The sequence below is a fragment of the Lissotriton helveticus genome, chromosome 2_1 (assembly GCF_964261635.1).
Source record: "Lissotriton helveticus chromosome 2_1, aLisHel1.1, whole genome shotgun sequence".
Classification (NCBI taxonomy): domain Eukaryota; kingdom Metazoa; phylum Chordata; class Amphibia; order Caudata; family Salamandridae; genus Lissotriton; species Lissotriton helveticus.
In genome coordinates this window covers 786,647,554-786,672,728 of record NC_136059.1, presented here as the reverse complement: position 1 = coordinate 786,672,728, position 25,175 = coordinate 786,647,554, and the positions used below count along the sequence as shown (strand labels likewise).

The 25,175-nt window shown below is 42.6% G+C and overlaps 1 protein-coding gene across 7 annotated transcripts in view; it reads right to left on the bottom strand.

The window, feature by feature from the left end:
* APC (APC regulator of Wnt signaling pathway) overlaps positions 1–25,175 on the bottom strand; it is an 897,802-nt gene that overhangs the window by 188,244 nt on the left and 684,383 nt on the right. For all 7 annotated transcript variants that reach the window (XM_078675503.1, XM_078675505.1, XM_078675507.1 and 4 more), the window contains one exon: positions 18,580–18,663. In XM_078675503.1, coding sequence (XP_078531629.1) covers positions 18,580–18,663 — 84 coding nt within the window. The remainder of the gene's footprint in view (positions 1–18,579; positions 18,664–25,175) is intronic.

Sequence of the window (25,175 nt, the reverse complement as noted above, 5' to 3'; positions counted from 1 at the left end):
TGAATTACTTTACAATTTATGTATGTGGCGGACTTCGAGGCATGGGCTGGCTGGATAAGGGATCACAGTTGGATGAAGTGCACTCAGTAGTTTTTTGACTAGTATTTCTTTCTTTCTGCTCGCAAACGTTGATAATATGGCCATATCAATGTGATGGTCTGTATGTATCTGCACAGGGCCTCCTGGGCCAAGTCATAGCGGAAAACCTAAAAAAATCTGTTTGAAAAACATTACATAAATTACATGTGAAGAATTTCCAACAGGACGCTTGGATGTAGCACTTGAAAATATGTGACTATGTTTCAGATGGACCAGTAGCAAACCAAGGGGAAGTGGGTACCGTACCTGCTGATCTGGATAGGGAATGCATGAATGCCAGAGACAACCCAAGGGGAAATCAAACTGCTGAGAACAACTCGAACTGAAGAGCATGGAAGATGGACCTAGTGTAAAGAAAAACAAGGCGGACTCAAAGAATGTTCGCAATGAGCATGGTGGTCTGAGCGTCAGCAGGCCGAAGGAAATAGGGGGGGAATGTACCAGATGGGCTCTGATACTGCTGATTTACTGGTATGCCAGAGGGGTGAGTCAAAAGGGGCATACAGAGTGAAAGAGTTTCCCAGCTTTGAGAGTAATGAGAAATAGTATGTGAATGGGGTTAAGAGGACAGTTGGTAATCACTGGGGCTCGACCCGGTCAGAGAGAAATGTGTCCATGTCTCAAGGCACTGGCCTTCATCGAAGACCTCTAGCCTCCTCCCTATAAAGGGAGGTGCTTTCCGCTCTGGCCCAGGAAGCCTTGGTCATCAAGAAAATCCTAAGACTGCGGGCTAGGGAAGGTAGTCCTTATGCAATATAAAGAAAGACCTTAGTTTCAGTCAAGCATTTGGAGAAATTAGCTTAGGGTACTCTCGGACTCGCTCTCATTCCCTTTCGAGTAGTGGTCTACCAAAGTCTATCCCCCAGGCATCTCAGGTGGACTGTAATAAAGTCTGCACGAGATCCGAGAGGGTTTTACTGAGCCAGTTAACAAGCAGACAGCCAGCGCCAGTGGTATATAACAAGTAGAGGAGCCTGGGCATATAAGGCTTGTTGTTTACCACATACAGCTTAGTTTGCAGGGTGTGTCATAACTACCCATACGTCAAAAATTAGTCCTCAATGAGATTGAACTGCTCTCTAATTGTTTGAAATGACAAGTTCCCCGTTTTCGAAAAGATCCACACAGTGTTGAAGCCCGCTTAGCCCCAGTGAGATAACTCTTCAGCATCCAGACATACAGTCCTTTTAAGAAGTTCGAGGAGGTTTATTTCCAGGGCCCAAGGGAGGCATGTTTAGTCAAGGATATACCCTGGGCAAAACAGCACAAAGCTATCAACAGAAGATGCAAGGGGGCACCAAGGGTTTAGTACCCAGGACTAATAACATTAGAATGTTAGCCCGGCCAAGAATGGGTTCGGCAGAGTACATCTCTTCTTGGGAAAGACCTGCTACTGGAGCTGCATAACTAAATAATAGAGTTCAAAATTGAGAACTGCTAAGCTCCCTTGGTAAACTGGAGCCTTAGGTTTGGAGAGGGCCACTCTCCAGAATGAATTATGCCAGACGAATTCCCCTAGGAGAGAATCCCACTCATGAAAGAATCTGCGGGGCAGGAACACTCAGAGGTTAGTAAAGTAACACAAAAGTCGGGTCAACAGCTGGCATTGTTGACTTTCAGATGCTTATAATTGTTATGTATTTCCTCAAATCATTTGCCCGTTCGCCACCATGTTCCTCCAAATGACACCCGATATGTACATTTCTTCTCTTGTGTTATAATTAATAAAAATATATATATATATATAAAAAAAAAAGTCGGGTCAACATGACCATTTTGGAGACAACCCATGACCGATAATGGCAAGGCCCGACAGAAGGCCACCAGGATTTTGAGGGTGATTACAGCCTTAGACGAGTTGCCATCCAATAGGTCTGTATCATCATGAAAGATGTGAATACCCTGATAACTAAATGAAGTCCCCTCCCACTGGATAGGGCACCCATCCAAGTCCATTCACACCAGTCCAACAGCTGGTCATAGGGTAATAGGCAGGACTTTTGCCAACTCAGTGAGGCCAGAGTGCTCTCTAAACGCGGTAAGTAACTGAGCCACAAAGAAGCAGTTCCCAGAGAGATCCAACAGACACGTTAAGAGTTCTGTGGACACCATTTCAGTCACAGTAGGCGTACTCACACACAGCTCAACTATATTGCCACTGAGAGACAAACACTGTCATGCAACATGGCTAAACCCCATGGACAGTCCCTCTTCCAGACAAGGTAGTCCCAAACAGGTAGAGAAACTACGGAGGACGAAGAGGTCTTAACAGCCGGATAAAGGTTACTGGTGGTATTGTCTGAGTAAATCCACAACAAGCTGGATGCCATGAAACACAGAATGGTGGCTTACGAGAACAAGCTAGACCAAGTTAAGCCACGGCTAACTAAGGCAGAGAGAAAAATTGCCTCCATAGGTGCTGCAGATACAAGAGGAGCTATCAAAGACAACCACATTCTATAATTGTGTCCATCTTCAATTATGTATTTAGAAAACTAAGTAAATCACCAAGAAAACATATAAAGAGCTAGAACAGTCATGATACAGGGATGGACCCTGAATGACGAAGACTCTAGTCTAGTCTCTGCGTTCTATACAGTTTTCCACAGTTGTCCCTCAATCAGAAGTGAAACTCACCAAACTGATAAGTGTGGCACAACTTCCAACAAGCGCGTCAGTGCAGAATAAAAGAAACAGAGGTAGGACTTCAGCAATTTTTCAATGAGAGAAAGAGTACAAAACAATTCTAAAGGAAGGAGCAGTAAAGGGAGAACTGCTCCACCAAGGGTCAAGAATTCTCATGTTTTCGGATTGTGCCACAATGATGAAAAAAGTGACAAAGGATGCAGGATTCAAGAAAACAAGATGGGAATCAAATTTTAAGCTTCAATTTTATACCTGCATAGTTGTAAGTGGTCATAAGTGGCAAAACCTTAACCTTCACCGAGGTAGTAGGGGCCGCAATTCCCTTTTATTTTAATCAACAAGGGTTTCTCCTCTTCCCCCTACCCACCTTTATCTTTCCTTTCCATATCGAAGGTCATGACACTGCGTGGTTTCCTGACAAAGATGTAAGGTATACTTTCGGGGTCTGGTGGGCCGAGATGTTGAACATGTCCTAGATCTTAATCATTAGGTGTGGCCAACACCACTGTTCTTCATGTTATGCGCAAATATTGTTGCTAAAAGCTGCGGTGAACAGTCTGCAGCTAACTACAGAGCGCCACTACCTTTTGGCTTGGTTGGTGCTAACGAAATCCCATATACATACAACATATGGAGAAGCCATAATTAGGCATATCCATTTTGGCACTGGACTTCAGAAGAGAATGCTAACATGGCTGAGCAGATTTTCAAAAGATGTTATCAGTGCATGGAAACAGCAAATGATTCAAGGCCTAAAAATCAAGTGTTGTCCCAACATGCAATAGAAATCTGGAATATGGTTTAAAACCTCCAGCACAGGGACTGAAAAAGAGTACCTACTTTATGGCCTTTCATTTTCATATAATTGGGCACCAAAATCCGATTTTAAGTGAATTAGCAATGTAGAAGATGAGGCGTACTGTGGCAGAAAAGAAGAAAGGATTTGAAGATCACTTCCCTATCTTAAATCGTAGACTTTGTGGGTCTTGCAAAGATTGCAAAATATTCAAAACGGATAGCCAGAACAATAATTACATTTGCTGCACAATTAAATTTATTCACGACAAATTGCCCAAGAGCGCTATTTCGAGAGAGACCCAAGTAAATAAAATTACAGTAATAATCCGGATGCTAAGACATCTGCCACCACCATGACTCAATGATGAAATGCATTTTTATTTTTAAGGTTCTAAAATCATGAACTTTGTCTGAATAGATGGCCTTTTTTTCAAGAAACTTCTACATTAGTAGCAGTTTGGGGCTGTACAGGCAACCAAATTACAAGGACATCGCAGGCTCTGGAGGGCAATCGACGGGTGGCATTGAGCTACATTTAGCTGAAATAGCGGGGGCCATACGCGGACTGTGCTGTTTCGGGTCACGTGGGGATATTCAGTTTATTTAATAGAAATATGCTCCCAGTAATTTCAAACTTCACTGACCGAGATTTCCATTGGCTTCGCGAATTACACTTCAGGTTGGCTCCCCACGCTTTCGATCTGCGCATTTTGTGTTGAAAAAATGTAAACATACCCAACTGTCTCCTGCCCCTGATCACATAGGAAGCGAGGGTCTGAAGAAAAATAGTGACATCATGTTATGTCAGATACTTTTAGTTTCTTGCTTTACTTTAGTGTATACTTGTATTAGGGGTACCAAACACGCTCATCTTAAGAAAAGGAACTAAGGTAATAAAAACACAATAGAAACAGCATTTAGTCGATACTTTACACTCAATATGTACAAAGTAATGACTGAAAAACCTTGCGTCAGACTGTCTGTTTAGAAAAAGGGGCTCGTCATAGAGCAGTGATTCTCGCCAGATATTATTACACCACACAAAGGACAATGTCTTCTTCAGAGGCTCCCATTATGTATCGAATGTCTGCTCACCCCACCCCCGTCCCCGCTCCTTCATTCTCCATCTGCCACAAGCCACCATTTGCGATGAACTATTGATCCCCTCCTCCTGCAAGCATCCCTTACTAGTGTGTCTGGCTATGGTGAATAGTTCAGATGCATTTAGGTTTTATAGCAGATAGCTACAATTAAAGGTTTCACAGCAACTAAACAGATGTTTCTGATCACTATTTAAATGATTTAGCCTATGGTAGCAAACTGTAACGAACTGTTAACTGTGAATAAAAAAATCTGAATTATTTACTCTAATCATTTAGTGTTTCTTCTACACAATCCCAACATCATGTTGCATATACACAAATACGCACCGGGCTCTCCCCATGAGACGGGACCACAGAAGGTAGTCAGTCTAAAGTGACGTGCTGACAAAGATGCCTTTGTACCGGAGTATCGATACCAGCCGGCTCTATGAGAGGCGCCCCAGCACCTCTTTGCAGCTAGGTGGCCTGGAACACTCCACTGATGACTCCGTTGAGAAATGGTTTCTTCAGAGAGAAATATATTTCCGATTTGACTGAAAGTGCACTCGCACATGTGAAGCATTTTTTACATGCACAATTGTATTGTACGCAAAGTGCAACTGAGAGTGAGGATAGCCCTTCTAATGGTTGCAAGCAGGACGTGAGAACAAGTCTCGACTCTACGACTGTCGCCGAATTCCAGGAGTAGTCTTGGAAAGCTTTGTAAATTCCTAAAGTTTATGTACAATTGCGAGGCACTAAACTGGGGCGCAGATTTCAATGTTTTGTTTTGTGAACCTGCCTGTGGAACGGAGTGAAATGAAGATTTAAAGTACAGCATGGAAATGACAGCACAAAAAAAAACCAAAAAAAAAACACGTGCTGTTATTTCCCTACTTTTATGTCGCCAACTGTCAGAAGGTATTCCAGTTTTTCCCTTGGGAAGTACTAACATTCTCTATCTCTTGGTTTCCATATGCTTTGATTACACGTTCAGATTAAAATTGGAAAACTAACGTATACAAATCTAGCATCTGAATGGTGGAGAGAATTCAGCACTAGTTGTAATCGCAAAATCTGGTCTCTGACGCCACAAGCATTACAAAGCAGCAATAAATCAGCGGACACAATTGTGCCTTAATTAGGCTGCGAGGCAATGATAAACTATTATAAATACAAGAGTAAAGCAATCCCTCTCAATAAAAAGGGGGTGGGGGAGGGGCAGACCGTAACTTTTTAAATATTCTAGCTGCTTAAACGTGGAGCCTACAATTAAATGTGTCTCTGTCATCCATTAAGGGAATGTGCTCTTTATTTCAAAACCATGGCCCGAGCTCCATGTGAGCTATTTCACCAGATTAAAGGTTCAGGTATGCCACTGCCCTCAATCAACAAAGGAGTCGCCGCGAAATTGGAAAAGTGATTTTCCTTAAAACAGTACTTTTTTTTTGCATTTGTTCCTATCCAAGGTACAACTAGTGATCTCTATGCTACACTCTGTACTGTACTATTCTCAGTCGGTCTCTAAAATTCAATTTTCTAAACGTTTGTATTATTTTTACTGCTTTAGGCAGACACTTTTGAAGAAAACCCGCATTAATCGACTGTAACATTTCTTGCCTTTGTTTATTGCATTTCCAGTGAGACCGCATATTCTTGCAGTCCAACATTCTCCGTGTGTTCCATAGGCGGCAGGTGTAACATATGCAAAGCATGTCCAAAACAGGGAGGGATCCAGCAGTTATTGAATCGCAGGCCTTCCCCTCTGCTCCACTGGGACATGTGAAATGTGCTGATGCTTCGATATATTTAGCAGCACCCGCAGTTTGCGGCCTTTTTGCGTTCAGAGCAGCAACATGGAGGGGCTGATATAGGTCCCTTGTCAGAGTTCTAGGAGGACCCCAACACAGATGCTTCACTTCAAAGCCAGTTAGAGCTCCTTCCCACCAAATCCCGTTTGTCTTGGCTTGGAGCTAGCTGGAGCCTAACTTGGTGATGGCACAGGTCTGGAGACCAGAGAGGGCCCACAAGCTGCCAGCGTGGGCAATGCCGACTAACCCTTCAAGTGTGTACATACGCCTCCAGCTAGCGAAGCATGGTCCATAAACCGTGCAGAGATATGGCCTAATGTCAGGCCGGTAGCTTAATGACACACCCTGATGTTATCCAGGTCTCCAGTTTCCATCACGTACCAAGTTTTTGACTACAGGTTAACCTTTGATTAACTTAGGAGAACGTTGCTGTACCTCAGTGTTCCAGATAAATGAGCAACATAATTTAAACTGAGCCACCGAAGTAGGCTTGGGGGATCGTTTGACCACACCACATACGAGACAAGGAGACAGAAATCCAGTCTTGTGCAGAGGTGAGAGAACCAGGTACTAGGGACCAAAAAGTCAGCACCAGAGAGCCAGCTGAGAAGCACAGCTCGGCACACTACCCGCTCGAGCTTCAGATCCATGGCACACTCCGAGGGTGAAGCTGTGCGCGACGCAGTAGCGCAGGGGTGGGAAACCACAACAAAAACACTTTGTGAATGCGGTTTGATGCCTTTGTATTTTGTGTACTTTTGTGTCACACCCTTGACTTTCCATAGTGTATTTTTGTAGACACGCATATGTCATAAAAAAGTAAACGAGGAAGTGATTGAACAACAACTGATATGGGGGTTTGTGATAGTTGTGAGTTGCAAGCACCTCAGGATTGTTGACAGACTTGCTGAGGGGTTTGCTGGAAAGGGCAGCCGTGTGTACTTGTGGCAACCACGCCATGATATGCTGACTCCCAAGGGGTTGTGCAGTTGCCTTCTAGATGGAATGTGTTTTAACTTTTTGCAAAGACGCGCTGTAAGGCTCCTCGTCAGAAATGCTGGCAGCGACAGACAGAAGACTAATTTGTTTTTGACAAAGCGGGGTAGCACCCACAGCTGGGTGGGGTTCTTGTGTCCTCTTTTGTATTTTACCACCTACATGTCCGCTTACTTTACTGAGTGCTCAATTGTGAAGGGGTGGAATGTGCGTGCGCTCATTGCACAGACATGTGGCCCCAGTACTGCTGCTCAAATGTTCGCAGTGCACCCTGTCATAGTTCAGGGGACGAGTGGAGCAACAACACAGGTGTGTTTCACTCGCAGGTGCTCACAATATTGCAATCATTGTTTTCTCAATGCTACAATTGTTACACACGCACTAGTACATTCGTGATGCACGTTAGAATAAGGATGGTATAGCTTACGAGCCAAATTAATAAATTATCAAAGCACTAGTCAGTGGTGGAAACGGGAGGGGTCTGAGGAGCAGACTTTAAGAAAACAGCCCCCCTGCCTTTTGTCAAAAGTCAACTGTCCAGGATCATTAATTTCTAAAGCTGAAGTGCTTAAACTGAAGTATAAAGCAAAACCAAAGGGGATGATGGATGGAGTGTTGAACATTGCAAGAACTCACCCGCAGTCAACTGATCTGGGTTTAATCCATCATCATTCTTTACCTCACTCCCCCACCCCAGTTCAGACATGGCCATATGCAAATCAGTCTGACTCTGTGCCTCATGGGAACAGTCCACCCGAACTGCCAAGCCATGTCTTCCCTGGACCGAAAACAAGCATCCTGGGACAGGTTTCTGGCTAATCAGCCGTCATCAGCCAGGCTAGCATGAATCCAGTGGCAAAGTGAGCAAGGGACCCACGTCTGGGCATACCCTGCCAACTTAGGGAGAAGAAAGCAAAACCAAAGGGGATGATGGACGGAGTGTTGAACAGTGCAAGCACTCACCCCTAGTCAACTGATCTGGGTGTAATCCTTCATCATTCTTTAGCTCAATCCGCCACCCCCGTTCAGACACGGCCATATGCAAATCAGTTTGACATATATGGCAGGGTGTCTCCTATGCTGCGAAACCCAGGGGGGATGGGGGCTAGACAGCTAAACTGGCCTTCTTGCCTGGGTACTGCTGACTGAAAGAATTGTAAATGTGCACAATTGGTAAATCTGCATATGTAAAGGGAGCTGGGAAGTCGGCATTGACTTTAATTGATGGAATAACTTGAAGCTGGCTAGTGAGACTGTTGTGGTTTGCTTAGATGTCCGTACATAGGTTTTCCCGATACATGTCCTCATATAGGCACAATTTGCATTGCCCTTATATAGGCACAAGATCCCAGCCCTTATTTAAGCATTAGCCATGCTCTCCAAATATGGGATGGTCACCTACATCCGTCCACCCAAACGTCACAACAAGTTCTTAGAAACCAGACCCTTAAGCCACTGGGACTTTCCCTAGCCTAGAACTATTGATTTCTCCAAGAACTCATCTATTATGCATGAACCGCTATTCCTTAACTCCTTCGATGCTCATGACGGAACAGTTCCGTCATGAGCGTCGGTTGAGCTGTGCTCATGACGGAACCGTTGCGTCATGAGCCCATAGGCTCATTAGAACCTTCAGCACAGCGCGAAAATTCGCGCCGCGCTGAAGGGGTTAAGGGTTCATTCAGGACGTCTGGTGGTGGAGATGGTATTATTCAGAATATTTGTAATTCGTTGGATAAATGAAAGGTTTGCCTAGAGTGGGTGTCGTCAGAAATACAAAAGCAACATCACAAACATATTTTTGCAGGAAGGGCCTAGTCTGGGCACAGACTGGCTTTCTAGAAATCGCAATTCAAGGGGCATTTTAAAGACTGTGCTGCTGCTCGACAAGCTGTTATAAATCATGGCACATGGTCTGACCTAAACGAAGCACAAGAACATAGGCTATGCCTAAAGGAAACTAAATCTTTGGTGCACCTTATATTTGGTTGCAGAATAGCTTTTGCTGATGTGACTCAAAGCTCACACCATCTCCAAACATGCAACTTTAAATGGGATATATTCAGGGTGTGTTATGCAGAGAAGGTATTGGAAGCTTTAGAAGATGGGGGAAATAATCTCATGTGGGAGGCTGGGCTCCTCCAAACTTCAAATGACAGGAAATGGCTGCTTTCAACGGTGTGAGGGAGGGTCTGCTGCTTTTGTAAACCCAAGGCTACTTTTTTTCTCAAAGTTCATCGCTCTTGCTTAAACCATTCACCTTTTAACCCTTAAACATTCAATCATGAACCCTTAAGCACTTCACACTTAAACCCATCCCCCTTTTACCTTTAAATGCTTAAACCGTACCTTAAAACCCCTCATCCTTAAAACCCTCATCACTAAACCCCTTACCCCTAAACCTATCATCCAAAACCCCCTCAGCCAAAGACCCTTTGCTTCTAGACCCCTCAAACCTTAACCCTTCTCAATCAAACTCTGCACCCTTAAATCCTTTTCTCCAAAATACTATCCATAAATTACAAATTGGTATATGTTTTCATTTCATGCTTACAATGAAATGACAAATTATGAGACGGTATGCAATTACATTGTAGTCCACTCAGAAATGTCAGTGAAGAAATGGCTTGACACTAAAATTAATGGAACCAAACGTTTGGTTTCCAGATTTCGTGTCAAACTATAACCAAACAGAAAAAGGGAAAGGTGTCAGAATTAGCTCTCAAAAAACAGACTAAAGCTAACCATCACAGACGTACCTACATACCATATGCCCAGAGATATATCAACATGAGAAACCCCTGGGTTTTGCTTATGAAATGTACAGCCTTCCCTAGAATATTTCTTACAGAGAATAACCAGAGACCAGCTTTAATAAATAAAACGTTCAAGGAAGAAGGTTCATCTCGGTACTCATTATTCTGCTTATCTTAGAGATTCAGGCCGCTTGTTCAATTGATTTAGAATATTATGCTGGCAAAGTGTACTAAGCACTTAATGATGTAAATTCCCCCCTTCACCCAGGGTTCCTTTCTACCCAGTGAAAATGCATAATAACTGCAACTCTCCAACTGTTAATATCGGACATATGGGATACTTAAATGTGTACAAAGATGAAAAAGTGTACAAATCTTAACAATGGCACAGCTAACTTGGTAATAGACTTCTAAGTGCCGAGTGCAAACAGTACTGCTCTGTGCTTTCCATACAGGATTCTCCTGATCATCAAACCATTCTACCATATATACTTTGTCAATGGCTCAATTTATTTAGTTGTATAATCATCAAAGTCTAATAGTAGAACATGGAGAAAATTGTGTAGTGCACCAAATTAAACAATAGCCGCACATCTATGAACAATCAGGACTATTAATGGACATATCTGCAGGTTACACAAATCTCCAATTCTATCAATATACTACGGGCTACCTTTACTGCCTGACAACCCCTGAATCAATCTCCGGATCAATGCTTTCGGCACAATGAGAAAATTAATGTACTTTAATTATCACTGAAAATGTAAATATCAATTTTAACATGAACAGCTATGTTAACAAATACATTATTCCTTCAATACCTATAAAGTAAAACACATTTCACCCCCAGAGAGCCCTTTCCTTTTATGGGCAGTAAACCCCGATACCTTCCTTATTTTTGCAAATGTCAACCTCCCAAAATGAAGTCACCCTCCCCCCCCCCCAATTCTCAACAATGCTAGGCTCTATTTTTCATTTTTATTAAAGTTGTATCAGTGAAAAACGTACTCTACGTGAACATGGCCTCCATGAGTGTACATCTACCCAGCCATTTATAGGTACAATTGGCTTCTCCACCCTGGTTTGCCTCATCTCTCCGGACCATTCACATGCTAGTGAGGCAGAAGTTGCTAGTGAAAAAGATTGTTCCACCATGAAGACCTCTGCACTAACCCATTTCTACTCATTAATTAAATGAGGTAATTTCTAATGTTACCAACGCCATGTAGATGTGTGCCTGATCTATACAATGTTTTTAATTGTTTCACCTAAATAATTAATTATTTTTTAAATGGCTGTATTACCCAGCACAGCCTACTTTTAGTTCATACTCGTTGGTGGAAAGTAGCGGTTTCCTAACTGATAAACTAACAACTATGATTCCAGGACTTCTAAATGAAATCCATAAAACTTCACACGAACATATGTTATGCCAAAAGTAATCATAACACTGCATGTCATAAAGGGATATTTGGTTGGTGCTGTCCCATCGCCAAACACTTCCCTTCAAAAGTGGATCCCTTTGTATCCATTCTGCCAAGGTTTCGATCACCAACTTGAGTAATATAGAAGAGAAGGGGCATTATTTGGTGAACAGGAGTCTAGTCACAGTGAAAACTCCTGAGATACAGTGAGTGATCATCACTCGGTCAAATGGATCCAATATTATAGCAAAGATTATTAGTAACACGAGTCAAAACTGCTGACTCTCCACTTAAGATGAATAGCTTCTGACAGAAGATTATTCACTCTCAAATTCAGGCGAGGAGCCATACACTTTGTTGAAGTAGCAGGGATTAAACCCAATTTGTCTAGTGATAAAGTTCCAGTGAATACAATCTAAGACATTTTGGAAGAGAGAGAATGGTACGGGGGTATTTTGGCACTAAGAAGAGTCTACTACAGTGATCAAACTTTATGAAGGTGAGCTGGCGTGCTTGATTCATGGTTGGCTACTGGTGCGAGTTCTTCCAACCATATTAGAGCGAAGCCTGGCCAAAATACACCTTAGGACTCTGCCATTGTTGGGTGTATTTAACCAGTGTAAAATCATCAAAAGTGGTCCATTTTTCACACCCCACAGTGAAGGTGTCACCTTAGGGGACCTCAGATTTCACAAATGCAATTGGTCCTGAGGATAGCTTCACTTACTTAACGCTATAGAGACCGTAACGACGTGGATCCACTACTGTTTTGCAATGTACTTACCATTAGAACACATTTTACAGCTCATGGGCTTATTCTTTTAATTCATTTTTGAGAGTGGGGTTGACATACATTTGTCTCACATGTAGTTATTGTAACAGCATGGACAAACTACATACTGGATTTATGTGTCTGATTACTTTTCTCTGTACCCCATTCTAATGTAGGTTATTCTGTGATGCACATAAAATTAATGCAAGTTTTATTTTTGTGCGCTTGTTTCTTCATAAAAAAAATAAAAAATTGTTAGTCATGATTTATTTTATCCAATTCAGTTGATGTGTATATTTGCTCTAATACGGTTGCACAATTATTTGTGCTGAATGCAATGATTTCAATTAGTCATATATCATAGACACCTAAATATCTGGACTAACTATGCTCTGATTTACGAATGAACTCCTTGTTGGCTATTGACAGGAGTTATTTTTGGAAGTAACATCACCAGCACAAGTATAAATACAACACTCAAGCACATTTTGACATCTTAATTAAGAGCAGAAGGCATATAAAAATGTACAATCGCCTGGATTTTTACTCCATTTTAGTACTTCTGTAATTAGTGTGTCCAAGCACTCCACTTTTCTTTCTACTTATCAGCTAATTGATCACTCTGAAATGCTGACAAAAATTAGGAATTCCCAAAATCTGGACTGACTGCTAAGAAAAATTGCAACAATGTATCACTTTTATTCATGACTGACCTGCACACCAAGGCCAAATCTAAACGTTCTTCCCAGTGGGGAAAAAAGCTCTGAGAGTAGTATTGGCTAACCTTTACTCAAAAGTGCTTGGTCTTTGCTTTACTATAACTATCAGTGGGATGCATACCGTATGTGACTGGTTGCAGTGCATATGAATTGCTTTTAATGTACCATCAGTTGGCAAGAATATAATATCAGAGTATGAAGGCTTTTCTGAGCAAAAGAAAGCAGCAGAAAAAAGCCATCTAATTTAGGGTGGTAAAGACTCCTGTAAAATATTTTGAGTCCCCATACTCGCTATCCAAACCACTCCCCAGTGGGAACTGACAGTAGCTTCCAACACAGATTATATAGCTGATGCATCTAGTATGGAGCTGCCAGGATCTTTGCTTTGTCCCAAACTCCAGGAGCCTTTGGTTAGGGTTCTCTCATCGGAAATCTCATCAGTTTAAGAAAAGAACATGTGCATTCCACCAATGATCAGAAATGGTCTTATTGCTGCTGCCACATTTTCCAGCCATCTGACTTCATCCTTAAGGATTCAACATGTCTTATATTTTAAGCAGTTTAGAGTTTGGATACCCACTTTCAATAAACCTTTGCACAACTTATCTATTTCAAACACCTTGCACTTATTTTGTTTATTTGTTAGCCTACACAGAGTCTGTAAGTCACCCAATGTCCTTCTCTTCCCCAGAATTGTTTAGTTCTGTTTTGGTATCAGTAAATTAAAATATCTGCCCTGAAGTTTGGAAAATTCCATACATATTTGGAAAGCTCCATTAACCCCCCACCATTGTATTCTGTACATCCTGAAAATAAGAGTACCAAACAAAAAAATCATTAAAATCACAACAGACCAAAGGATGTGGATTTCCTATAGCCTGACACCCAGGACATATTGTTTGGAGTCAAGGACAACAAGATTCATGTTTATTTTGTCTTTGGGACAACTAGGCCCAACCCCCTGCGGCACAGACCCTTTGGCTACCAGATTACGGCACCACGTTATGACTCATGGAAGGGATTGTCTGCAGTTAAGGTAATATTTATGTCCATATGTTAATGCAGTTGCTACTTGTATTTATGGTTCATTAATACAAAGCCTTTATTATTAGGGTGACCGCTCTAAGGAAATGTTGTAAGTTCAGACTCCACTACTGACACTGGTTCCAGTATAAAAATGTGTACACATGCTTGCAAAGTTGTAACAATTTGAAGCTATGTATGATTCTTCCAGTATGCTCTCTGATTAGATGCAAATATATGTAAAAGCTTGAAAGGGAGATTGATGATTCTTTGCTTTCAAAATGAAATGTTCATAAAAAATGTTTTGCTAAACCACTGTGTAATTTAAGGTATGACATTGGTGGTCGGCTTTTTGTTTTTGTCAATGTGTGTCTTCTTTTGACATGTTTTTTGCAAAACTTTGTTGTTGTGGGAGCTGCCGGGCCCTCATCATTACAACAAACACTGGCAAAAACAAAAATATTTTTGGTCTAAAAAAAACCACTTTGCTATGGTAGTTCGGTCCTGGCACTGAACAAAACATCTTAGCGTGCCAATAGGCTCCTTGTGTAAGAGCAGAATGCTGTCACTCACAGTGAAGCCAGCCAGTACATAGAGAGGGAAAGAGATAGAATTTTAATAAAAACAAAAGGTCTTAGTAAACGCCAGACCTAAGTTATAGGCCCAATTCTTAAATAAGGTCACAAAAGTGCACCCCTGGCATATGTCCTTGCATTAGTGAAGATGTACACTTTTCATGAATTCATGAGTACTTACAGAAGTAGGTCAGAAAATCACACCCCATGAAAATATTTGTGAACTGCATTTTAGCACGAGTAAATATGCATGTGTAAATTTGCTCATGCGGAAATCTGTTGCGCGGTAACAAGTTCACACTCCCATCAACCACTTTTTCCCCCAAAACCTGGAAGAAGTTTTACTTCTTCCCTCGTCAGGAGTACATTTCAGACCTTTCTCTGTATGGGGCAATATTAGAGACAAACTGATGACAATCCATAAAACAGTAGTAGGTTTGCACAGACTCAAAAGGGCATTCCACCCATGGGGGACTATTGCTTACCACCACCTCCATCCCCAGTATGTAGATCTGCGTACAGGTGGCAAAATATGGGAATTGCTAGTATTCAAACCCTACTATGGTATGAGCTCTAGCATAATCAGAGCTCGTATATAAGGAGAGGTCTGCCATAATTTGTCGTTGCAACATGGCACCAAAGGGACAAGTGGATTTTGTTACAGGACAAGTAGATTTATGAAGCAACTATTCCCATGGACAAATAGGTATTATATTAAATTTCACACTCCTGAGACTCTTTCTTTCTTGTCCCCTGGGGGGTTAGTAATATTACTATAGTGAATAATCTTTTTCAGTAATCTAATTTCAGTACTGGGGACAAAATTATTCTCAGGCCGCCCTAAGCTAATTTTCCTTGGAAAAGAAGACGTCAAGCTTACTTTCCAAAATAGGACTCTACATAGTGAACATTTGCTCTTATTTTTCCTTACCCACTTTTCTACAAATTCACCCTTCATAGGTGGCATTGCATATATATTTCTAAAATTACATTGCTCTCCATTCAGAAATCCCACTAACTACTGCATTTCCCTCTGAGTTTGAATATTAACACGGATAGTCTTTTAAACAAGACAGCTACCCTTTCATCCCTAAATGAGAATCTTAAAATTACTGAATTCCTAATACAAGATTGCTACAATAGCAATCACCTGTTATCCGGTAACATAGTTATAATAAAATACTAACAGGTCTTAACTTTGTATGGATCTCATTAATACCTTGCTTCGTGTTATCAAGGTGGCAGCCAAATCCAAGCCTATTAGTTGCAGATAATAGATGCAGTAGATCTATTCCGACTCTCTTTTCTTACATCCTTTATTTATTCAATATTAACTACTTATTTGAATGTTAGAAGATACACTGGACTTTTTCGTAGCCTTACCCCAATATTGTTTAAGGACTACCACTAACCCTTCACCGCCTCATATTGCTGCTCTGTTGTGAAGGATTATGCTCCCTAGCAATAAAAATGTGCAAGGAAGAAAGCAGTGATTTTTCGGTTTAACGTAGGCTAGTGGGAGCAACTGAATTTTCATATTGCCCTTGATGGTCGTTGTACAGCGAGCGCAATACCCTGACAAACGCATATTTTCACGCACCATCTAATAATGTTATGTGTTATGTTATGTTAAGGGTTTGTTGAGCGCGACAGCTGCCCCAGCAACGGGGCGTCCCGGCGCTAAGAACCAAAGCACAACCTACTGTAGTGAGGAAAGCAAGAGAAGGGACTTCTAGACATGCAAAAAGGTGAGTTTTAATAGCTTTGCGGAAAGTGAGTAGGTTGTCGATGCAGCGGATGTGGAGGGGTAGGGAGTTCCATAGTTTAGCCGCCAGGAGTCTGAAAGAGCGACCTCCGATGCGGCTGAACTTAGTGCGGCTGAACCTTATTTGGGATACCTAAAGTGATTTTTACCTTTACGTTTTACAATTACTACAGAGAAAGTTAAGGTGAGCTGTGCTTCAGATCAGATATCTTTAGAAAATATAGGAGGTAAAATGACTGATCACTCTTTGCCTCCTCCATAACACACACCATAAAACATTGCTTCAAGGCAATCAAGAGGGTTACATAAGCAAATAAAGCAGAATTGTAAAATTAAGCTCTCTGTAATGAACTTCAGAATTTTAGGAAAAATAGTTTTCAGGACAGGTGGCATGGGTTATATTGCTTGCATCTTGTTATGGTATACCTTGGTATGTTAGCTGTATTTTTAGAAGACACTAATCACCTGTGAGGGTATCCTGGTGCTGTAGCAGGTGAGTGAGTCTAGCTTTGATCGGCTTTAGCTTTCTGGGGAAATTTAAGAAGAGAAGAGCAGGTTCTGATGTATTGTGGTCGTTTGTTCCAGGTTTAGAAGCCATGTAAGAGAATGCACAACCTCCTAATCTGCATTATTATATCTGGGGGGGGTATGTGCTTGCAACAGTCTGGCAGAACGGAGGTTTATGGGAGGTTGGTGGTGGATGATTGAAAGTAGGCAGGAATCAATGTTAGGTCTAGAGCTCTGAAATGGGGGTGAGTGTTTGATATTTTTTCAGCACTTCACCCATTAATTGTTTTTTGTGCATTAGTCGCCCTTGGTGGGAGGATTATGCTCAGACATGGGGCCCATTCTCTCCTTGCCACCTGAGTCAAGCTAGCCTGGCTGATGAGGGGCGATACCCCAAAACCAGTCCTCGGATGCTTGATCCGGACTAGTGAGGTCCTGGCATGGCAGTTAGGGCTGGACTGTTCACATGGGGAGCAGGATCAAGACTGATTTGCATATGGCTGGGTCTAAACTGGAATGGCGTGGTGTGCAAAAAACAAAGGATTTAGGCCCAGATCTCTGTACTGTGGTGAATGTTTGACATTGTTTCAGCATTCCGTCCATCCATTGTTCTTTGTGCATTAACCGGCAGAATGTACTAATCCCTCTGGTCACTTCTTGATTTAATGGAGCTAGTCAATTCTTCCTCCTCCACATTTGTGTACTGGTCACTGTAAGACGTATCCTCTCTAAAAGGTGCTTGAGCCATGTCGAAAACCTGTTTGAGTGATAAATGTGGCGAAAGAGCTGAAGTTGAGATTCCATCTCCTCACAGAGATTCAGCCGTTGGACCCTGGCAGGTGGCTGAGGAGGTTGAGAGGCTGGTGGTGCACTCAACAGAAATATGGTATTATAATCTGCCATGACATAGTGCAGGTCTGTAATTAAGTTCACTGGCACTCATCATTGGACATTGATCACAATTCTCAGACAGTCGTTAGTAGTCGTCGTGAATTTTTGAAAGATCCAATACTTAAGAATGCAGATGCATTTCTTTCTCGGATCATGGATTCTGAAAAGGGCAGGGTGCTCTGCTACAGTTACAATTCAGATCAAGGGACAGGAAATTAACATTCAACATCAAGATCTGCGCTCTCATATGTTACATATTCTTAAGGAAGCTTTTGCACCTTAAGTACTGAAGTATTTTATCAGGGTACTATAAAAAGATCTATATGAAACTTCTTTAGAAGAAAATGTAAATGTTTTCAAAGTTTCTTTTGGTGCACAAAATACTGCTTACATCAATGAGCCATGATGTTTCTCAGAGTTGGTTTTCTCTGTGGAATATGAAGGGAGAGGGACATGGTGAGAGCTTATGAAACCGTTGAGAGCATATGAAACCTATCCAAATGGAAAGCAAATCATGAAACCCTAAAATAGACAAGGTACACGTTTAACTCAAATATATCTTTATCTCTGAAAAGATCAAGTATTTGTGTTAACAAGCTCAATATAGGATATATTCCTTGTTTTCAGTACACACTCCAGACATACAAATGCATTCAGCCATTATAAAGATAATTTCCAATGGTACTCAACATAGAAAATAAATTTAAAAAATAACCTCTGCTTCTGCTGTTTGTGATTGTAGGAGCTGGCGTATACGATGTACGTCTTTATCAATTTGCTGAATTCTAGCCACTCTCGCCTGGAAAATATAAAAGACAACAAATTTTAAAAAATGAAAATCAAAGAAAACAAAGTCTGAACCTGAGGCCATTTATTAGAACCTTCTCATATTTCAATCTACCAAGTAAGCTAAAAACAACAAATGAATCACTATTGTAGGAAGCTGGCTCTGTATATACTATACCAAAGTATGGTATAGTGTGCACAGAGTCCAGTGGAACCCTAAAGATAGGCAGAGGTAAATGTAGGTAATAACTTACTCTCTATTTGTGGTAGTGTGGGTGGGCAGGGAGGCTTCATCAGAGGGTAGTGTCAAGCATTTATTCTACACACTCAGGCAATAAATTATGTCACACACTGAACTCAAGCCAATGTGTTAGTATACAAATATTATTTAGTTACATTTGATTTTCTAGAACCGAGCCAGGCCTGGTACTGGTGAGTATAAAATACTTTGCAGGAATTATGCAGTGAAATGCAATCTGAATGCAGTTGGATTGGTTTACAGGTAAATCATTTGTTTATAAAACAGTTGAATTTTTCAGATTACTTTTCAAGTTACTTTTTCTACTCTGTGTGATATGCCTAGATATCACACTGAGACATTTCCTAGAGAAAAGGTAAGAATCAGTTTTTGTACATTTGCAGTTGTTTAGGTTTTCATTCAAACCAACTCAACGCTTAAAAGAATTTTCAGGGAAAAGCAGTCAATGCAGTACTATGGAGCAAAACAATGTTAATGGTTTAACAGTAAGTACTCAGGTTTAGGAGTTAGTATTCTGGGGTTAGAACTAGGGTTCCCCCAGGGTCAAGGATGCACTCTCAAAGCACCCTAAGCGGCACTAGGGTGGCAGAATGCTGAGGCCCAATGTTATCCAATGGCGTATAAGGGCCCCCGTTTGTGGCTGCTCACAAGCAGGCCACAAGGTTGTGGGAGCAAAGCTACTGGTGATAGGCTCAGGGCAAAGGGGGATCCAATTTTGCATACAAAGAGCACTCAAAGGGGAAGACTGGGTACAGGGTGCGGTTTTGGCATTGGGTGCCCTGTTGATTTTAATGATGATTCTCTGGTTGCAACAAACACTGCAGGCTCAGGGACGAAGATCTGTTGGAGGTAACCACTGGTTAGAGAAGTAAGCTGGGATGCCTGGAGATGCCGGGACACCATCAGTTGAGCCACCCAAAACTGTGTGATGTTGGGTGCAGGGGTGTCTTTTGGCGTCGGGTTTTCCTTACCGGCTCCGGGTCGTGGTTGGGGAGGATCCTCCAGAAGGGGGCTGGCAGTGTTCGTTGGAGACTTGAGGCAATTCAGGGATCACAAGATCCTAGGTCAGGATCACCGGGGAGACCTCCTTGTGGTGTTGGGCTACTCAAACTCAGGCTATGGGCGTCGGGTGCAGAGTGGTGCAGACTCGTGGAATTGGCCAGAGCCAAAGTCTGTGGGTGAGCAAATCCGGTGCTCAAAGGAGACAGTCTGGTTAGGGAAGGCAGGGCAGGTCGTCCAGGTTCTTGGGGGCTGCTGGCTGCAGAACACACCAGGATTTCGCTGTAGCAGGTCGAGGTTGGGACAGGTCGGTAGGGCTGGGGCCAAGTCAGTTGATGTCCTCTTCTTCTTCTTCTTCAGCATTGCTCTTCGGTCCTTCTCTTCTGGTTTCCTCTTGTCTGAGGAGGCAAGGTTCAGGGTTGCCCCTAAATACTACATTTCGGGGAATTACAGGTAGGTACAGGCCGGGAACCAATGGGTCCCTTCATTGGGGTAGGTACACCCCCTATTATGCCACCCTCCAATGGGAGGGGAGCATAAGCCTCACACTGGTTGGTTGGGTACCCCCATCTGCAAGATGGCGGGGACTGAGAGTTGTGCTACACCTGACCTCCCCACCAAAGGGGTAGGGTTGGCAAAGGTGGGCACACCTCTCCTCCTAACTTGGTTTTCCTGCAGATTCTCCTTCCCAAAGTGGGGGTCAGAACCTGTGGGGGCAAGTTGCTGAGAGCAGCAAATGGCTGGGGTAGCTCACAAAGGCGGCAAGTCTTAGAAATTCCCCCTTCATGGACACTGCCCATTTTGGGGGAAGAGGCTTGGAACCTCGTCCCAGGATGTGCTTTGTTTCAGGCTCTCGCCCCAGGGATCCAGAAACGTGTCTGGTGGTGGCAGCTGGTGAGCAGCCACTCAGCCAGGACACTAGAGTTAGGTCGTTGTTCAGGGGTATGTCCTAGATGCCCCCTGAGTGCATTCTTCATTAAATAACACACTGGCATCAGTATGGGTTTAATGTGCTGAGAAGGTTGATACCAAACTTCCCAGTTTTCAGTAATGCCATTATGGTGCTGTGGAGTTCGTAATTACAAACTCCCAGCACCATATACTCCTAATGGCATTACTGCACTTACAATGTTCAAGAATTGACTTAGACACTGTAGGGGTACAGGGCTCATGCTCCTGTACCCTCACCACTGGTATATTGCATCTACCTAGAGGGGTGGCTTACCTATGCCAGGCAGTGGGTTGTAGGCACGGCACACAGGGATGTGTGACATGTGGACTCTTCATTTGATTCTGCACCTAAGCATGCAGCCTGCAATTGCAGTGTGTGTGTGTCTAAAGGCACAGGGCCTCCAAGGGTGGCACAATAAGTGCTGTAGCCCGTATAGGTCTTCCTTGGTCACAGTGCCTTTAGTACCTTTTAAAAGGCACTTGTATGTGGTCAGAGTGTTGCCAATTGGGTTTTGCAACAGTACAGTTTAGGGAAAGAACATAGGCACTGGGCACCTGGTTGGCAGGAACCCAGGGCACACTTAGACAAAGTACATCAATATTTGGGAAAAAGTGGGGGGCAACCATGCAAAAAGGGGCCCTTTACTACAACTATAAAGAGACTTGTACTAGTATTGTTTGGTATGTTCCTTCTACTCCTTCCCAAACACTCATGAGATTACCAGAGTCATACCAACAAGCAGACAAATCAATCTGTCTTTTCCTTATGTTCCTCAATCCATAAAAAAACGTGCTCTCTTATTGTCAACTCCTCAAAAATGTAAACTACCTTCTTACCATCCGCAACAGTCCCACCATTTGCCAGTTACCCCTCACAACCTTCAACGTTTACCAGACATTTCAGCGATCGTTTGAATTCCTGGGCGCAACTTGAAACTTTTATCACCTCCCAAAATATTCAAGGGCATGCTTCTGTTGTTTGATTTGAGAAATATTTATTAGAATTTCTCCTACTTGGCAGCAAAATCCGTAAGGGACTTGAGTAAGTAAGGTAAAGTATCATCATAACCTACTTTACTCCCTAGCACAAATGTATCAACTTCAGTACACAAACAAATACACACATCCCAATCTGCTTAGCCAAGCACCTACCTAACGACAGCAACACCAAGCACAAGGGACAATAAACGTTGCTGGCCTATATGTTTCCCACAGGATATTTGCCAACTCCCTCCTCACATACACTTGTACATACTATCCCACTTTTCACACACTGAGTACCATTACATGTATATAAAACCCAGTAGGTCTCCATGAGGTTTAGATCCTTTACATGTTGGAAAAAAAGATCAGTGGACCAGAAGTGAGCACCAACTGGACAGGTCCCAGTGCCCAACCAACCAAATGAAGCAGCAGGGTGCATGTCAGGCGTGGCTGTGGATAGCACCCTATGCAGAACACTTACAACTTCTAAACTCCCACGGCCCTAGACAAAAAATCAACCATACAATGGGCGATGGGATTCACCCCCTTTGGAGGAGTGAAGTCCTTTGTCAGACTGCAGAGCAGAAGTGTGCCTATGAACTGATTCCTTTTGGAAGGAATTAGAAAGGACTGTGTGTAGCTTACTAAGTACCCACGATTGTACAGGGTCTCTGTTTTCTGAGTCAATGTGGACCCCACACTTTCCCTGGATGCCATTCAAATGAGACAGTCCTCTAAGAATGAGTAGCATTAATCTTTCTGGTGGCACAGGAAGTATGTCACTGGGACCATGATATTTTTAAAGACACAATGTTCAGCAAGGAGGCTATATGGCAAGGTCCAGTACAGGTATTGCTAGTATCCTGCGCTATGTAAGGACAGGCATGGCATTCTGAAGGTCCCTTCACATTCACACATTGAGCGGCACAGGTGCCAGAACCACACTCAAAATCATTATATAGTGGAATGAACTTGTTGAGATAATGAAGATCCAAGATGGGGCTGTGCCCCATCCCATTTTCCTTTCAAGGGAGAATTATCTATTCGCGAGACTGAATTCATGTCTTTTAAGCATCTATCTTCTTCAAACGGTCTTAGCATAGTGACTGGAGCAGATGTGGTGTAGGTGCCACATCCCTTCCAGCAGGATGCGTTCCACTTAGCAAACCTTCTCAGGACTGCGATACAAGTATGCAAAAATGTTATATTGTGTTTCACATTGGCGGGCATTGGTAGCGAATGTTCGTCTTTTGTGAAAAAGCTTACCCACATTTAGGTTCAGTTCCTGCCCCAATTCTGGCTTCCATTGGTCTTGCCCCATTGTTTTAGGGTTGTTGGTGGTGTCATGAGGAATTTGTAGCAACTGGAGAGAAGGGATCTGTCATGTGGCCAAGCCTTGAACCATCTGTCTAGTCCGGTGAAGTAAATCTCTCCAATTCTGGAAACTACACCTTTGTTTGAGATCCTCATGTGAGAGTATCAGTGTTTTGCAAAGAGGGAGGTGACCATTAGACATTTTCCATACCACCATGTCTTAATTATTGGAGACTGCAGGTGTAAAGTCAGCGGTAAGTGAGATGGGCATAAAAAGTGACAGGAAAGAGATATCAAATTATTGTTGGGTATGGGAGAAAGACTGGGGAAATAAAGGCTGCTGTTAGCTTGGTGATTGAAAGATATGTGGAGGTTCTTAGAAAATGTTCCCTTTTACAATCATAGAGCTGGTCAAAGTTAACACACATGGTCAAGCTCATAAGCTTAAATGTTACAGGCTTTAACGGCCCGCCAATGGAGGAGGGATTATTAAACTCTTAAAGTAAACTGGAACATATATTAGTCTCCTACAAGAGACACAAGTATTCTCAACGGATACACACATTCTTCCATCCCGGTTCTTCCCCATCAATATTTTGCTTCCACCAGCATGAGATTATCGTGAGTTTCAATTCTGTGTAGTAAATCCTTCTCTGTAGAGGTCCTGGAGGTGAAATCTCATAAAATGGGAGGTGTTGGACGTGGTGGTCCACCTGGGAGCCCACATAAGCACAATTCTAAATGTAGAGTGAAGAAAAATGGAGGGAGAACCAAGAATGAAGTCACACTGTTAGATATAGCCATTTCAGTATCCTTTAAATGGAACGAAGCGCGTTGGCTGTTGTCCTGTCATCTGTTATACAAAGAAGAATAAAATATACTGAAACAAATATATCTATGAGAGTGTGACTTCATTCTTGGTGCTCCCTCCATTTTTCTTCAATCTACGTTTCTGGATTCCAGTGAGACCCAATGCGGCGGGTCTCGGAGGTTGATTGCACAGGACTTTCTTAGTGGGTATTGTGATTGAGGTGCTGAACCTGTGGTCTGCCGCAGTTAGGAGTATCTTTGTACAATTCTAAATGTAGATACACCCAACACAAAGCAAGAATCCTTTTTGAAGCTTTTACACCCAAACCTGCAGCAATTAAAGCAACTGCAGCAATCAATCCCGCCTCTTGGTCCTTGGACAAGATGAGATATCTTGGGATTTTTATTGGTTGCATCACCTCCCAAGTTGGTGTCCTGAACTACCCTGGACTGATTCGAGACCTTAAAATTTCCAGAAAGGGTTCAATACACAGTTTTTAAGGCTGGGGAGAATAGCTGTGATAAAAATGAAGATCTTGTCCAGATTCTCTATCTATTTCAAATGATGGCATTGCTGACACCATCCCCAATTCTCCAATAGCTCGAGACACTGAAAGTCTCTTATCTAGTCAAACAAACCTCCACAGATAGCAAGTTAGATACTGTATAAACAAGTGGCACATGTTGGACTGGCAGAATTGGGTGAGGGGGGTTGCAAAAAGAGGCATCAAAATAGTGGTGCTTCATTGAACATCTCATAGCAGTCACCATGGTGGGTTCCATGGTTCAAAAGGTGTCAATGCAGTTGGGAATCCTACTCCAGGGAGGTTTAACATTGAGTGGGCATTAGCAATGGTTTTGATCACATGCCTTTGACCTTCCCAGAGAAACATTAAAAGCAGAGGATGGCCCCACTGATAGAAAACATCATGGGTAAGGAGATATTCTGTGGTAGTCTTCAATGGCTTTCATTTGTTGAAGTGTTACTGTTGTGATATTGCTTTAAAAACAGTGTTTGTGGGCCTTAAAGATGACATGGGGTGAGGAGGCACACAAGCCATTATGTCCTCTTTTACTTCGAAGAAGTGGACCCTTCTACGAATGTCCGGTGGGGACTGAGTGTTGGCCTGGGGAGTTAGTTCTATGCCTAAGGTCCAGAGATATCAGTGAGTCATCTGAGCGGTTGTGGACATGTTTGAGCAGGCACT